The 16,778-nt window shown below is 38.8% G+C and overlaps 1 protein-coding gene across 3 annotated transcripts in view; it reads right to left on the bottom strand.

Annotated features, from left to right (window-relative positions):
* Positions 1–16,778, bottom strand: part of RAI14 (retinoic acid induced 14) — a gene marked incomplete at both ends in the record, with an annotated part of 84,381 nt that overhangs the window by 31,117 nt on the left and 36,486 nt on the right. For all 3 annotated transcript variants that reach the window (XM_079548921.1, XM_079548920.1, XM_079548922.1), the window contains one exon: positions 6,616–6,746. In XM_079548921.1, the coding sequence (XP_079405047.1) occupies positions 6,616–6,746 (131 nt within the window). The remainder of the gene's footprint in view (positions 1–6,615; positions 6,747–16,778) is intronic.

Here is a 16,778-nt window from a genome sequence, read left to right on the forward strand (position 1 = left end):
AACTGGGTATTTGGCAACCCTGTAGAAGGACCTGTTTTACAGGGAATTCCATCAGCCGCCTGGTGCAGCAGCATTACAGGTTTGTCCAATCCTACCAGAGAGGGATGGGTGCCTCACAGAGTATCCAAACACATGCATGGAGGCCCTTCAGAAGGAAACTTGATTTCTCCAAGATCACAGATCTACTCATACACATAATGAAATGCAACCACTTATTAAGAATAGACATCCTATCAATCAGCAAATAAAAGCAAGTACTATACAGAAGATGCAAACTAGCTCTTAGAAGAATTTGATTGTTTGCTCCTTGAACTCTAGCTGTCATCTGCAGGAAATCTTGTGCATATAAGATGCACAAGACCCATGGGATATTTCTCAATGTTCAAAGCAGTTTATTCGAAATAGGGAGTTTGCTTTTCAGATAAGAGGAATCTGTTTGTTTTTCCCATGAAATTATTAAAGAGAAACTTTCAGTTTCTCAGGAGCAAAGGTTAGGATCCTCATAACTGAAATCTAACTAAACAGCATTCATTTCTGTCTCTTTACAAGATTGTCACTTCTTATTTTTAAAGATGAAGGTACAATAATACTAAAATGTCTTAACAAATAGCGCTTTAAAAATGCATATAGCAGAACTTGAACATTCTTGATTCAAAGTCCTGCCAAAAATATAACTAAGGTTATAGAATCACAGAATCATAGAATGGCCTGGGATGAAAAGGACCTCGAAGATCATTTATTTTCTACCCTGCTGTGTGCAGGGTTGCCAGCCACCAGACCAGGCTGCCCAGAGCCACATCCAGCCTGGCCTTGAATGCCTCCAGGAATGGAGCATCCACAGCCTCCTTGGGCAACCTGTTCCAGTGCCTCACCACGCTCTGTGTGAAAAACTTCCTCCTAATATCTAACCTAAACATTCTCTATTTCAGTTTAAAACCATTCCCCCTAGTCCTATCACCATTCACCTTGTAAATAGCCGTTTCCCCTCCTGTTTACACACTCCCTTCAAGTACTGGAAGGCCACAATGAGGTCTCCCTGGAGCCTTCTCTTTTCCAAGCTAAACAAGCCCAGTTCCTCTGATCATATTAGTGGCCCTTCTCTGGACCCGTTCCAAGAGCTCTGATGCAAAAATATGATCATGATGCATTTTCAAGTCTCAGTGAGAGGTTGTATACTCAGACCATCATAAACTATCCTAGAGTCAAGAACCAGGATTGTTCCTGGCAGGACCACTGGTACGAACTGGACTCAAAGGACATCATTTAAAAACCTACAAAAGTTATGCTTGTCAGTACAAAAATACTTGTATGAAACATGGATTTTTGCATGTATTGCCAAACTCTAAAATAAAAATTAATTATTGGTCCTTCACTGTGGAGATACAAGTAACTGTCCTCACTGTATAGTAACAACTGGCTCATACTGAGTGTAACGGGAAGATAATTAGCCCAATTTACTATCCTGGCAGAGGATGATTTTGTCCAACCATGCCCAGATGTTTCATTAGCATTTATAAACTTTAGACTAAAGTGGAAAGTAATTTTTCAGGAAATTTAATATTAACACTTTAATTGAATCAAATTCATAACAATGCTGTGGGGAGCAGGGGAAACTAAAATGAGCAATCAAGACATTAACCTGAAAAGAATTTCAAGGAAGTTTTGGAAAAATAAAAGCATTTACAACCAATCTCACATGACAGCAAACTTTACTAGAAATTTTGAAACAAGAACCAGATTCCAGTTTTACTGTTCTTGAGCAGTAGAACATGGATAGAGATCACTCTATCATGTGGTTGTCTTTATTTTGTCTGAAAACGTAGACATTGTTGTTACCATCTGGACTACCATAAATTAGACACTATGATAAATGTTAGTCAAAAATTTCTTTCTGACAGAGAATTTACCAAGTTTTTGGAACACCAATCAACTCCATTCCTAGGGAGGTAATGATGCTCAGATATTAGCACTTCTTGCAGGTCCCACCTTGGTACAATTTTCAGAAGACAATAAGCTAGGATGCTTTTCTAATTAAATGTTAGGTCAATTTCTGGAGATAACATAGTTTTAGGCTGGAGGTTAGGAAATACTACTTCTCTGAAAGAGTGGTCAGGCAGTGGAATGGGCTGCCCAGGGAGGTGGTGCAGTCACTGACTCTGGATGTGCTCAAGGAACGTTTGGATTTTGTGTTGAGGGACATGGTCTAGTGAGAACTACTGCTGATGGGTGGATGGTTGGACTGGATGACCTTGTAGGTCTTTTCCAACTTTGGTGACTCTGTGATTCTATGATTCTGACTGCGCAAAGGAAACATCCCCTAGTGTACAATGTTTTACTGAGGAGCTCCAGTATGTACACAATAAAATGTGGAAACTTCCTTAATTTTGAAGGTCTTCTACTAGATTAATACAGATTCGAATCTACAAAGGAAGGATACTGCAGCTCTTCCATTCCACAGACACTGCGCTCATTTGGTAAGGTACTTCCCTGGTTTTGGAGGTGAGCTGTCTAAATAATTTCTATGGCTTTCTCTCTCAATCAGGACAGTATAATAACTGCAGTAAACATGTATTTTTTCAAAAGCTCCTACTAAGATAAATACAATAGGAAACATGAATACATAAAAGGAAGACGTTCCTCACAAAAAAACATTTAATACCTAATTTACTCGTCAAATGGTGATGCACATCATGCAACTCCACTTATCTCCTAATACAAGAAGATACAAAAGTGAAAAAGGAAAAACGAATACTTTGAACAAGTTAAAGGATTTGGGGTTGGAATATGCTCCAAAATTTACTTTCACTCAGTCTCTGAGGCATGAACATTCTTGTTCAAAAGAACATCATTTCTGCTGACTGCTATTGACAACAGTTTTGTTAAAGTGCATTTGTAGAGAATTAAAGCTTTTTTATATCATTGTCTTACTCATTTCATTAAGCAACAGCTGATACAATTGCAGTAAATTAAATTAGAGATCTTTTGTTTCACTTAATAGTCATAAGCATTTGATTCCAGTTCAGTACCTTGAAATAACATGCAAACATGGCAATGATGCACTGGCACACAGACAAAATAACTTCAGGACATGGAAGTGCTGCCATTTACATATTACGAATTATTTCCAAACTTTGATTTTATTTATTCATTTATTTTTATTCTAATAATAGCAGCAAATTATTTAAATAACAGGCCATTTGAAGACTTGTTCTTGTAGAAAGACTAGCACATGAATAAGTCCTATCCCCTCCTGAAAAGGCCCTCCTTGAAAAGCCCTTATTGTTAGTTCAAGTGGGAGTTAAATGATCAACTTCCAAGTTGGAAAGCACTGTTTTGCTGTTTAAGGAAGTTGGACAAGAAAAAAAATCACCATCTTGAAGAATAGGACTACAATGGCAGAGTCAGATTTCCAGACAGGTAATTACAAATTGTATTTGTACAATTGTACTTGGCAATAGTCTGTGCAGAACAAGTGGGAGCAATAATGGAGCTCTGACAACTTACACCAAAGGTGTATTTGCTCCATAGCCTTAAAATTAATTTATTGTTTATAAGAAGGTCTGAGTCAGAGGCTGAATGGTGGTGGTGGTAGGGATGTCAGGCAAGACTTAAAAACCTTCTTTCCCTTCTTTCACTAGTTTGACTTTTTTTTTTTTTTTTTTTTTTTTTTTTAAGAGAAACTACTGGGGAGTTAAAATTCCAGATGAAAATCTGTTAATACAACCTCCAAACAATATACCTACTCCCCTTGACCACATTACTTAAAAATTCTGTGTTGTACTGCATATGGGTAATCCATAGAGAAAAGAATTTGTAGAACTGAAGCAAAAGAAGACAGAGGCAAAATGTAGATGGTTTTGTCCAAACATGAGCCAGAGCTGAAGAATGCTGGAACAGGACTCAGTAGAATGACACACACAGTATTCAACAGAACAGATGCAGAAAACTGTGGGTTGTCTCTGTTCCTCTTAGTTCAAGCATATTGAGAAACCACAGGATTACAAAAAAAACTTACCACCTTAGAAATGTACTCTTAAGCCTGAAAAAATTAGTCTTCTCCATCTTTTGTTTAAAATAAACATTAAAACTATGCTTCAAATAAAGATCTGAGCAATATCAAGAATTTTGTTTGAAGAGTTGTTAAGAAAGAGAACAAGAAAGAAAACACTAAAAACACTTTGCGCCTTAAGTGAACAGATAACAAAAAGCTAAACTAATTGATTTTCCTTTTGTGCTTTCAAGCACATTCCAAAGCTGTAATCGCATTATGCAAGTTGTTACATAATTGGATCCATCACAGTCTTCCAGTTAGTCACCTTCAGCCTAATTAAATAAACAAATGCATGAATATATACTCACAGGGGATCGATCAATCAATAGACCACTGATTAGCAAAGCTTCCTTCCCAAATAGCATAGCAGACCACTTTCTAAACTAATTAGTGACATTTGAGCATGATTGTATTGAGTTGTCCCAGATAGATTTCTCCCAATTGCTCTTTCCCAGCATGAGTCTCCCATGCTCCAGAAGAGGTAGCTGACAAATTAGTACCATGCATCTGTGGGACACTGCCAGACTCAGTGCTAGGCTGTAGCTGTGTTTGTCTCTAACCAGAGATCCAAAGGCAGAACAAAACAGCTGTGCTAGGCACCAGGATTCACTGCGCAGATATAAGGCATAGCATCATACTGCAAACACAGGAGTCACAAGCCTATTTGGATGGAAATTGTGGCTATGCTTCATTCTGTATTTAGATATGTTGCTTAGGCAACCATATTTTGGTTTTAGAGCACACATGTATACAGACACACTAAAAATTAAAGACTCTGAAATTGGGAAAACTGAAACAAGAAACTGCCTGTTAGTAATAAGCCATACTAGAGAACAGTTCTGGATCACAGTATTCTTTGGTAGCTGTGTCTCTCCATATCAGTGTCATGGCTTCTATACCTGTCTGTCGCTATCTTTCAAAACTGAAGAAGAAATAATTCCAGCAGGTCTGCTGACTTTCTCAAAGCACTGGAAACAGAATGAGAGCTGACAAGCTGTATTTCTGTATCACAACAATGGTATTTTCTGCATTCTCTCAAGTTGTTTTTTCTTTAAACCATTACATAGAAATACTTTAAAAGTAACTGATAATCAGCTCAGCTGATACTAAATTAGTAAAATTTTTACAGCCTTAATTCATATTTCTAAACTAAAATTAAATCTAATTATATATCAAAATATTAAAATTAACAGTATATGTATCTGCATAATTAATAGCTGCATAATTAATAGAAATAAATAGTTGACTTCTTGATTTGCAGCTACAAAGAAAAGTAAATTTGGAAGTGTGTTTCTGTAAACATGAAAGCCATTGCACCAAATCCCTACAGTTACAGTCTCAGTATTAAGAGTCAAAAGGCTTGTGTATATTTATTGATAATTTCAGTCTTGCTTGGCTTCCTAGAATAAAAATCAGTATCAAATTATATATGAAACTCGCAAAATGTCGGTGTTACATTGGACACAGTACAGCTTAGGACTTCAGCGCCAAGGTTTCCCTGACTAGAAAAAAGACAAAATGGTAAATATGTCTTTATTTCAGAAGACTTGAAAGAAGTCATGCTCTGATTATGTCTTTTTCAAAAGAAAAATGCACACATGCAACTTTTAAAATTAAAATCATACTGTGTGTGGAGAAAGGCCACTTAAAGTAATTAAGAGAATGTAGACTTTTGCGGTAAGAAGCTGCAGATCATTATGAGTTGCTGCCATCGTTTAGTTTCCTCAGATGCAGAACAGAAATAACACAGATGTAGAAAACTCAAAACAGATCAAGCAAGAAACAGAATATGACTCAATAAATAATGCAAATATTGCAAAGGTAATCCATTAGAACTTATTATTTGTTATAAACTGCCTCATTCTGTCTATCCTAAGACTAGAAATTGCTTTCCTTTTTCTCCATCTATGCAGAATTTTTGAAGGCTTTGGTTTTCTCATGGGAAGCCTATTTTACACTTATTTAATAATCTCCCAGTCCCTTAAGAAAGCTTAAAGATAACAATGCCATGTTGTAACTTTCTTAGTGGAATTTTCTATCTCCCACAGTTAAGACTGTTCATCAGAGAACAAGAGGAAGAATAGAAGAAAATAGTACACTGAGTACAATGAAAAATATACTGAGACTGTTCACACAAAACTTTCATTGCCAAATTTCAATCAATACAAGGAACAGTTGCACAAGTCATTAGTATCTGCAAGATTTTAAAAGCCCATCACAAAAACTTCAATTCAAACTAAACCATTAGACAGAAAAATTATCTTCGCTTCTATGTCATTAAGATAATGCTCACAGGAAAAAAATAGACCCAAAGATTAATGCCTTTTGGAGTGTGCAATCTGTATAGCGTCATGAAATTCCCAAGTCTCAAAATACTCTGTACCAAAATAGGATCAATCTGTCCAGCAGATGAGCTTCAATTTAGATCAATAGGTTTCTCATTAAGAAATGGCACCTTTGTTTTCAGGATGGTTTCTGGTTTTTCATTCTTAGAAGTGGCATGCACATCCAAGGCTACTTTTCCCCACTATCATGTTTAAATCACAAATTTAAGTTAGACTTACGCAGTTTTCCCCTCACTATCTTGTTTGGTGGCACTGGCTCCCTTTTTACCCAGCAACGAAGCCACTTTTTCAGGATCACCATTCTCCACTGCCTGCAGTAGCCGATCATCATTCTTATTCCACTCATTAGTCTGCAGTAAAAGGAGAAAGAAACATTATTAGTAATAGCACTCTGCACAGGCTTCCTGGAATGATCTTGCACATATTCAGTACCAGTGAAACTCAGTAAAAAGCTTAAAGAACGTGCAGATAAAGCTGCATTAAATAAAGTTGCAACCTGTGTAGCATAAGCCCCTAAGTAGTCAAATGCTCAAGCCAGGACCTAAGTCATCACCAAAGATGACCTCTGACACGGAAACACTGTAGAAGAGTAGTGCAGATGTTGCTCCTACTCTATGTGAAGGAGTTCTCCATAGTTTGTCTAGTCTTGCTTTCTATTTTGGAGCTGTACTTACCCCCTGAGATCTTCATCACACACATCAGACGGATAACCAATGAGCTATCTCAGCTGATTCACATCCCACCCTACAAACATAGGCCAGACAAAACTTTACATATTTCAGGTCTTTCCTATTGTCTCACTTCATGAAGCATAACAGGTCAAGAGACTTACCTTTGTTGGCTGTAACTAATTCTACTGAGCTTTTAACCCCCATGCTACAACAGACAGTACATCCATAGTACTACTGAAAGCAAAAGACAAGCACCTTACATTTAAACCTTTCCAAAAAGAGTTCACTAATATCCCTTTGGAGATTCTGATTGCCTGTATCAGTGAAAAGACACTACTTCCTAATGTGATTGATGATGCCCCCTATGATTCCAGGCTCTCAGGACACATTGTTTTTCTTCTACCAGATCTGTAACCAGAATCCAGGAAGTTACTAAGAATACAAAGTAACCTTTTATATCCCATTTAAGCACAGCAAAATAATAAAGCTCAGGAAAAGTTTCAGCTACTCTTTCTACACTGGGCTAACAACAAGGCACAGCCTTCAGGAAGAACATCTGATGCATATGCAATTAAAAGCTGCTGTTGGCTTAGCACTGCATCCTGCTACACTCAGTGAAGTACCTTCAACAGATTACAGTCTTCTCTGACATCAGTTAGCTCACCTCCAGCATAACTATCTGCTCGTCAGTACTGGACTTCTGCACAAACAACTTTGGCAAAGACTGAAATCATATTAATATGCTCCTTGAGAAATATTCAGCTTAAAGAGCACTTTGTTCTAACACTTTGTAGAGATTTTTTTTTTTTTTTTTTTTTTTTTTTTTTGCTGCTAGCTGAACAAAATGTTCAATACTCTGCCGTCTGGACTTGTGAGAAAAAATGTATGAGCTGCACACTGGTACAAATCAGCTCTGCAGGCTCTGCACTCTCTCAAAAGTAGAAGGGAAGAAAAGTGGTGCTATCTATTTAAAAGCGAAACAAATGAACATATAGATATAGATTATTTTTTTTTTAACAGAAAACAAACTAAAAAAAACAGCAACACAACCCTAATGTGAGAGTACAGTTCAGGCAAGAAAGTAGACAGGAGATGACAGAGCAACACCTGGAACCAGGAATATGAATGGTTGCCCTGTCAAAGCAAGTGGCATGCAAAAGACTAAGAACAACTGCAGGCTTATGATGCTGTTATGACTGGTGGGTAACTGCATCAAGCAGGTTATATGCTTTGTTCTTACACCACTGGAATAGATATCTGTAGATTGCAGAGCAATAGTTTTGTCTGCAAAACATGATGTTTCCCCTAGCAATACTTAGACTCCATGGCAATGAATACCCTTTCAAGCAGCAGGCTCCACCTAAAATGAAACACTGCATATTCTTCAGTTAGGAATTTTTATCCTTTTAAAGAGAGCCTACTATCAAAAACAGATGTAAAGGAAAAAATATCTTCTTGGTAAATAAAGTGTTTTAAAATTAACAGTTTGACAACATGTTGTGCCTTCTGTTTTGGTACTTACTCCTGATTCTGTGGGTTTTTTATTATGCAGTCAGATAAGATATTTAAATACAAGATGTTTAGTGAATTCCCTGATGACTGCAAAGCATTAGTACCACCTAAATCCCACACCTTTTTTTCCCCTTAGTCTTCAGAAAGGAGGAGACAGCAGGTAACTGATAATTCTGATAAAACTGATATTTCTTAGGTAAGAATCCCTTGTATCTGTGAATTAAACAGTCAGACACACAAGATGTTAGGCAAAGCAGTTTCTCATGAAGACCCTGAAAAACTCAGGTCTGCCAGCTCCATCTCAGCACCAAAGAACAGCCACCAATGTCCATTTCCTTATATTTTTTTGCAGTGCTGATAATTCTTTTCCCTATTTAGAGGAAAGCCAGGGAGACTAGAGACTAAAACAGGAAAATATGTAATTTTGGACCTTTGTATTCAAGGTGCTAATTCTATACCTAATTAGTACCTCTTCTTCTAAACACTATGTCTGAGATTTGCTGAAGAAATAACCAGTCTTACAGATTGTCAAATACTTAACCCAACTGTACTTTTTTCAATTATATGTTCTCAGATATCCTCAGTAATGCTATAACATCTTTAATCCTATCATATCAGCTCTTTTGTTTTGCTACTGAAAGACAAAAGAACAGTTTCCCTTTGTCGGTGTGTAACAGGCTCATTTAAAAATTTAAAATAGCTGTATTCTCTGTAAGACTCTTAAAAGATGAAAGACCCAGTTCTTTTCAAGCTATCTGAGAATTATACACATTTAAGTACAATGCAAGTTACACAAATCTATTCAGAGACCTTTTTTTTTCATTTGCAAAATAGAATGGGGAGATAATTGTCCAAATAGGAGGAAAAAAAAAAAAAGAAAAAAGAAACTATGCAGGTATCAACTGTTGATAAAGTATTTTTCTAATATAACTTTTTCAGGATCACCATTCTCCACTGCCTGCACTAGCTGATCATCATTTCTCTACTACATTCCACAGCAGCCTTGCACAATGCATTCCAGAAGTTAAAGGGACAACTAATAAATAAATAAATGGCATGCAACAGACTCTGAAAAATACCGACTCCTGTAGGAAATTTTAGCTCTATTATCCATCCTCTTCGAGACAAAAAATATCTGGAAGTAACAATATACTCTCAGAAAAACACTGCACCCATAGCTGGAAGCAACTTGGAGAAATTTAAGTCAGTGAGGGTTTCATAGCAACTCATGTAATCAAAAACTGCAAAACCACTGGTGCACAGAGTAGATCAGAAAGTAGAGATCCCTGATCAGAGGCAATGACTGTTGCATTTTCAACATTTTTGGGGTCTCATACAATATTAGCCTGTTTCTGATCCCACAAAATATGGTTATCATGAAATGTCCACAAAAGACTTAAGTGGTAATTTACCATAGAATGCTTTAGGTTGGAAAGGACATTTAACCTAGTTCCAACCCCCTGCCATAGACAGGGACACCTCCCTCCACACCAGGTTGCTCACAGCCCTGTCCAACTGGCCTTGAATGTCTCCAGGGAGTGGCCATCCACAACCTCACTGGGCAACCCACTCCAGTGTCTCATCGCCTTCACAATAAAGAATTTCTTTCTAATATCTAGTCTAAATCTACCCTCTTCCAGTTTAAAGCCATTTCCTCCCCTCCTGTCGCTACATGCCCTGATAAAAAGTCCTGCCCCAGCTCTCCTGTAGACCCCTTTAGGTACTGGAAGGCCATTACAACATCTGCCCAGACTCTTCTCTAGGCTGAAATGCCCCAGCTCTTTCAGCCTGTCCTCATAGTGGAGGTGCTCCAGCCCTCTGATCATCTTTGTGGCCCTCTTCTGGACCTGCTCCAACAGCTCCATGCCCTTCTCGTGTTGCAGCCCTCAGAACTGGGCACAGGACTCCTGTTGGGGTCTCATGAGAGCGGAGGGGCAGAATCACCTTCCTCAACCTGCTGGTTACACTTCTCATGATGCAATCCAGGATATGGTTGGCCTTCTGGGCTGCAAGCACACACTGCCAGCTTACATTGAGTGTTTCATCAACGAACAACCCCAAATCCTTCTTCTCAGAGCTGCTCTCTTCCCAACCTGTATTTGTGCTTTCAACTGCCCCAAGCCAGGCACAGGACCTTGGACATGGCCTTGATGAACTTCATGAAGTTGGCACAGGCCCAAATCTCAAGCATGCTCAGGAACTTCTGGATAGCATCCCTGCTCATGTCAACTGCACCATTCAGCTTTGTGCAGGGAAGTGCAAAACATGGAAACTCCTAGCTGCTGTTGCTACTGCTCAGTAAACATCTGAAAGAGGCACCTCGAGCTATCACTTATCATGCAGCAGCATCATTTGTTTGTCTTGGACAGCATGGACATGAGAGATGCTCTCCATAGCCAAGAGTATCAAAGGACAGAGGTAGTCTGTAGGTGATGTAACTGGAGTCCTTAAGTTCTTAAGCCTTCTGCAATAAGCTTTTGCCACTGCAGTCCCACAAGCCATCCTACACCACTTATCTAGGAAGCCCAAACATTTCTCAAAGGCAATTTTCTTCAGCTGCCCGTGCCACACATGCTGCCTCCTCTATCACAAGGTTCATTGTTGATTCCTTGCTTTATCTACACCCACTACAAAACTACATTCCAGCCAGGCAGCATAGCATCATCCACCAAATAGCCCTTCAGAAGCTTCAGTTACGTCACTTACTTCTTCAATGTAGTATAAATTAATGTTTCCTGTTACAACAGAGATGCTTAGTCATGCATTCATAGAATAACAGAATGGCTTAGTTTGGAAGGGACATTACAGACTATCTAGTTCCAAATCCCTGTCATGGGTAGAGTTGCCTTCCACCAGTGTAAGCTGCCCAGGGTCCCACTCAAGCTGGCCTTGAAGGCCTTCAGGGGTGGAGCATCCAAAACCTCCCTGGGGAACCTCTGCCAGTGCTTCACCACTCTCTGAGTAAAGAATTTCCTCCCAGTATCTAACCTAGATCCCCCCCCTTTTAGTTTAAAACCCTTCCCTCTTGTCCTATCACTATCTGTCTCCTGTTCATAAGCTCCTAATAAGTACTGGAAGGCTGCAATGAGGTCTTCCTGGAGTCTTCTCCAAGCTAAATAAGCTTAGCTCCCTGAACCTTCCTTTATAGAAGAGGTGCTCCTGCCCTCTGAGCATCTTTATCACCTCCTCAGGATCTGGTCCAGCAGCTCCATATCCTTCTTGTGCTGGGGGCCTGGGGTACTTCATTACTGCAGTTGGGGCCTCACAAGGGCAGAGCAGAGGGGGACAATCACCTCCCTATCCCTGCTGACACCCTGCTGTTAATGCAACCCAAGATACTACTGGCCTTCCAGGCTGCAAACACACACTGCTGGCTCCTGTCCAGTTTCAAAGAACCCCCAAATCCTTCTCTGCAGGGCTGATCTCAAGGAGCTCTTCTCCCAGTCTGTGCACATATCTGGGATTGCCCTGACCCAGGTGCAACCCCTTGCACTCGGCCTTGTTGAACCTCATTCAGTGCTCATAAACCCACTTTTGAGCCTGTCCCAGTCCCTCTGCATGGCATCTGTTTCTTTATTATGTCAACTGTAACATTCAAATTGGTGTTATCTGCAAGTTTGATGAGGGTGCACTTGATTCCACCATGCAGGTCATTGATAAATATGTTGAAGTGAGCAAATGCACATAGGCACAAGCTAAATGTTAACACAGAACAGCAGTAGCATCTTCTGAATATCTCTTGAGCATAGTGTTAGAGCAACAAAACTGTCAGACTCAAGCAGTTAAATAGATGTAATTTGTTAGAAATAAAGCCAAAGGATGTTTTGTTTGTGTTTTTTAAAGTGTTGCAAATTGGCAAATTAGTCAATTGAGCAACCAGGACAGTATGGTACACCATGATATATGCAGATTAAAAAAAACACAACGAGCAGCTCAGTCTTAAAGGCAAATACTTCCATGTAGAATCCCCATGGAAAAGATCATACATGTGAGCTTTCTTTATCCCTTCCTCAACAAGAACAAGACAAAGTTTCCAGTTAACATTCTGCAATAACAATGGTTTGTAAAAACATGCAAATGAGACATATTTCAGCTTCATATAGCAGAATTAGTACCTTACATTGCACATTTCCACTTTATTTTTTTAAACATCAGTGTGCTGTTAAATTTAGGTCATGATTAGATTCATTGGATATGAAGAGAAATCAATAGTGATCAATGCTCAAAAAGTGCATGCTTTTGGATGAAAGGAAATTTTCTGTCTTGCCAACAATAGGCAATCTGTTCCTACTAACAAGAGTGCATTTATATAAGGGAGTAGATAATCCACCCCCCTCCTACAGCCCTAACTGTAACACTGACAGAAGCCAAAATTTTCCATGTTTAAACATTTAGGAACCTGAGAAAGAAGTCTGCAGGACAGAGCTAGACAAGTTCAGGAGGGAAAGCCACTCCTTCATACAGCACTGTCAGACTGAGGTTTGGGGAGTGAGGAAGAAGGCGGGGGAGACTGACTGACTGCTTTATGATTACTCATTAAAAAGGACATGGTACCAGAGCCAAAAGCAAAGTGTACACAGTACCTTCATCGACAATTTTCAGGATAGGAGTAACTGTCCTGGCTGCAGCTCCATCAGCCACAGACAGAGAAGTTACGTCCTCTGCAAACCCAGGAATTGTAAGTATCTTGCAGTCATATAATCAAACAGTTACTGTACGGTGCTGGAATTGCGTTAAAAATCTTTTGCCACTGTGATCACATTCAATATGCTTACATGGCAAATTGTTTTGAGTCCAGAGATAAATCTTCATATTAGAACTTACTTTTTGTAGTTAAATATTGCACTAACTATTCTGAGCATTGTTTTTGTTTCTCACACAAAATGAACATTTTCGCTTCCAGATGAGAAGTTTAAGAATTTAAAAAATGTTTAAGAAAGATACTTTCTTATTTTCCATCATGATCACATCACAATATTAATTCTCAGTTATCTAAGATTAGCAGTAAAAGCCACGCAAGCAACAACATATAACAAGAGGTGACAGTTCTACTTAGCACTTGTACACAGTGTTTCCCATGTGCAACGACCTGAGCAAACATTAATTGGACAACAACTGTGTTTCTTTATCTTTGGCATGCAGCCTACAGGAGATGATTTAAGTGACCTTGCATTGTTACAAACCTATTGGAGACAGAGTTATGTTATCTCCACTGAAATCAGAACTGCAGGGAAGCTGAGTAGCAAATTGAAATTCCTGGTAACTTCAAACTCAGCAACTTGCTGTCTGAAAAGGAAAGGAATACTTAAAAATCAGCGTAACAATTGCATGGCAAAGACCGTGAACACTGCATCACAAGGTCATCCACAAAAGTCAGCATGTGCTGGATTTCCCAAGAGGTCCTAAGAACAATGCCATTGTAGGGAATGCATTCACTGTACAAAACATCTCTCAAAGTTAAAACAACAGACGACGGCTTTTGTCTAAAGAATGCCTTATCTGAAAACATTCAACCCAGGACTCAGTGGTAAGTGGTTAAGTTATCTAAACTCGCCCCTGTCCTCCATTCCCAAGACTGAATTCGCCAGAAACAAACATGCACGGTGTGAGTGAAAATCTCCCTTGCAGAATGGCAAGATTTTCTGAACTTATCAACAACAGCTTGTCCAAAACTATGGCAACAGCTCCCAGGACATTCAGAGCTTAGTAGACTCCAGAAGCTACAACCTCCAAGAACCCTGTCAGTTGCTGGGGAACCAGCAATTTCCTAGATACTTTTCAAAATCTGCCCAGGTGCTTCATTAGTCACCAAAGCTACTGCAAGCTAGCTAATCTTTGCTGCACCACGCCCCACCAAAGCAGTGCCCTGCGTGCTGTGCCAAAAGACGCTGTGTTCATTAACTTTACCATAAATAATGTCTTGATCTCTAATTAAGTTATCAAACAGGCAAAGTGTAACAAAGGCCTTGAAGGTAACTCATCGTGATATTATCTGCATATTAATAGTTGCAATATCAGAAAGTCTTTTCCAGCTTCTTTTGGCTAATCATGTTCCCAACCTGAGATGACTGATTGCTAGTAACATTCAATTATATCTATATAGCAAAAGAAACATTTGCAGTTCACAGAGCTTACACAAGCATTTATTTACAAGTGGAAACAGTGTAGCAAGTAGTTTGTGAACTTCTTTCCTACCTTGGTGATTCTATGATTCCGTGAAACTTGCTACAAACAAGAAGTGTTACTCACTTATTCTCTTGCTCCTTCTACTACACTGTCTAGTTAAAATAATAGTATGCAAAGTGAATAGGTCTATTTGATGCTATGGACCATATTTGTGTCAAAACACAAATTCCATTTGAACAGGAGAGAAAAACCATTATAGGGATACAGGAAACAGTCAAGTGAATGAACCACCTTTGTTAACAAAGGACTAATGGTAGACTGTCAGTAAACTTTGATAATTACCCATTCACTGAGTAGCTTCTGTGAATAAAGAAGTGATTATTACTGAAGAAAACTTTTTTCATGCTGACCCCCAGAATAATACAGCTGAACAGCAAGTCACTCAGCAGGACATTTTTATCAGCCAGTAGGACTGCCCTGAAAGTCTCCCAGCAAAAGGTGGCTACATGCTGTGACATCAGAGTCCTTCACCAGCAGAGAACAGTAAAAACTCCTCTCTGAAGTGATCATCTCCCGTTGTTCTGCCTTCAATCATAGTTTTAAGGATTTGAGCTACAATGCATTCAGATAACTAAAAAAAACCTGAAAACCTACACAAAAAACTCTACCTCCTTAGTTGTTAGCCTAGGACCACAGAGAATCCTCAGGTTTTTCTTACACTAATTATACACTTACACAACATACACTATACATTATATACTTATAATAATTTATTACTATTATTATAAATAGAACTGATCTACAGCATGACAGGCCTGAAGAAAACTGCTTTCTAATGAAGTTTTAAGACTGAAGAACTACTGAATTAACAGATTTTTACCTAGTTTCAAGATCAAACTGCAGCTCATATAAAGGACATTTAACCCTTCAAGTCCTCAGGACTTCTGCTATACAACTGCTTTGTGTTCAGTTGGAATAAAAAAACTGTGAGATTTGAAATTGGTTAGACAATCTAATCTCATTTTTTATCTGTTAAGTATTTTTCAGTAATAAACAGGCTGAAGGGTACAGGGACACTGCCAACTATCTGCAAGCAAAGCTTGTTTATTTAGCTATTATCTGACTATCTTCCATTCTGCGATACTGTGTTAGATACAATGGACTCTGAGGATCAGTGTGTGCCTAATGACCAAGACATAGTTCTAAACTCCATGTTCTTATCACCATCTCAACTCCAGACAGTGAGCTTCAAACATACGATGCTGTACATATACTACTTCCTCAGCAGACCATTCTCAAAAATCAGCACCGGTTATTTTCTGGGATAAGCATCCAAGCTCACTCTATCTACTCAGATCTTCAGAAACATTTTCCAGTTTTTGCTGGCTAGTGAATTCAGTCAGAGACCACAGGTTCTTGATGGATACTCTTGCTTTCAGACAAGCAAAAGGACATCCACCTGTGCTGAAACACAATCAACTGCAACATTACCTCACTTCCTAGGACTGGCACTTTGCTGACAAATGACTCCATGTTTTCTCCTGCCTACTTCCAAACCTTCCCAATTTTTGCTCATATTCTACTTCTGCATAAAGTTGGCTTTCATTAATTTCAGGGCTATCGCCCTTTTTTCCTCCCCATTATTCTGTAAATAGAATAGGAACAGAGAGACAAAGGCTAATTATAAAGTCTGAAGACAAGAAAAATAAATGCCTCCAGCATCAAGCAGAATTGCTCCAAGTCAGGAATCACACACATTGATTAATATTACTACTGCTGTAAGGTACAAGTCACTAGAGCACCTTGTTTTTAATCTTACAAATGTCTACCTTATAGCAACAGCTCATAATGAAGGTTGTGTCCATTTTGCTTTGTTCTGTCTTTCTGCTAACCAAACCAAACTTGAGTAGATTACCTGACAAAATTCCACCATCTTAATATTATCTGTAAGCATCAGAAAACGTCTTGGATGGCTGCTTTTCAAAGCACACTCACACTCTTTTTGATACTTACTAAGCTCCTACAAAGCAAAAAAAAATCATAATTCCTAACAAAACCTGTGCTAAAAATCTC

The sequence above is a fragment of the Tetrao urogallus genome, assembly GCF_951394365.1.
Source record: "Tetrao urogallus genome assembly, chromosome: Z".
Taxonomy (NCBI): Eukaryota; Metazoa; Chordata; class Aves; order Galliformes; family Phasianidae; genus Tetrao; species Tetrao urogallus.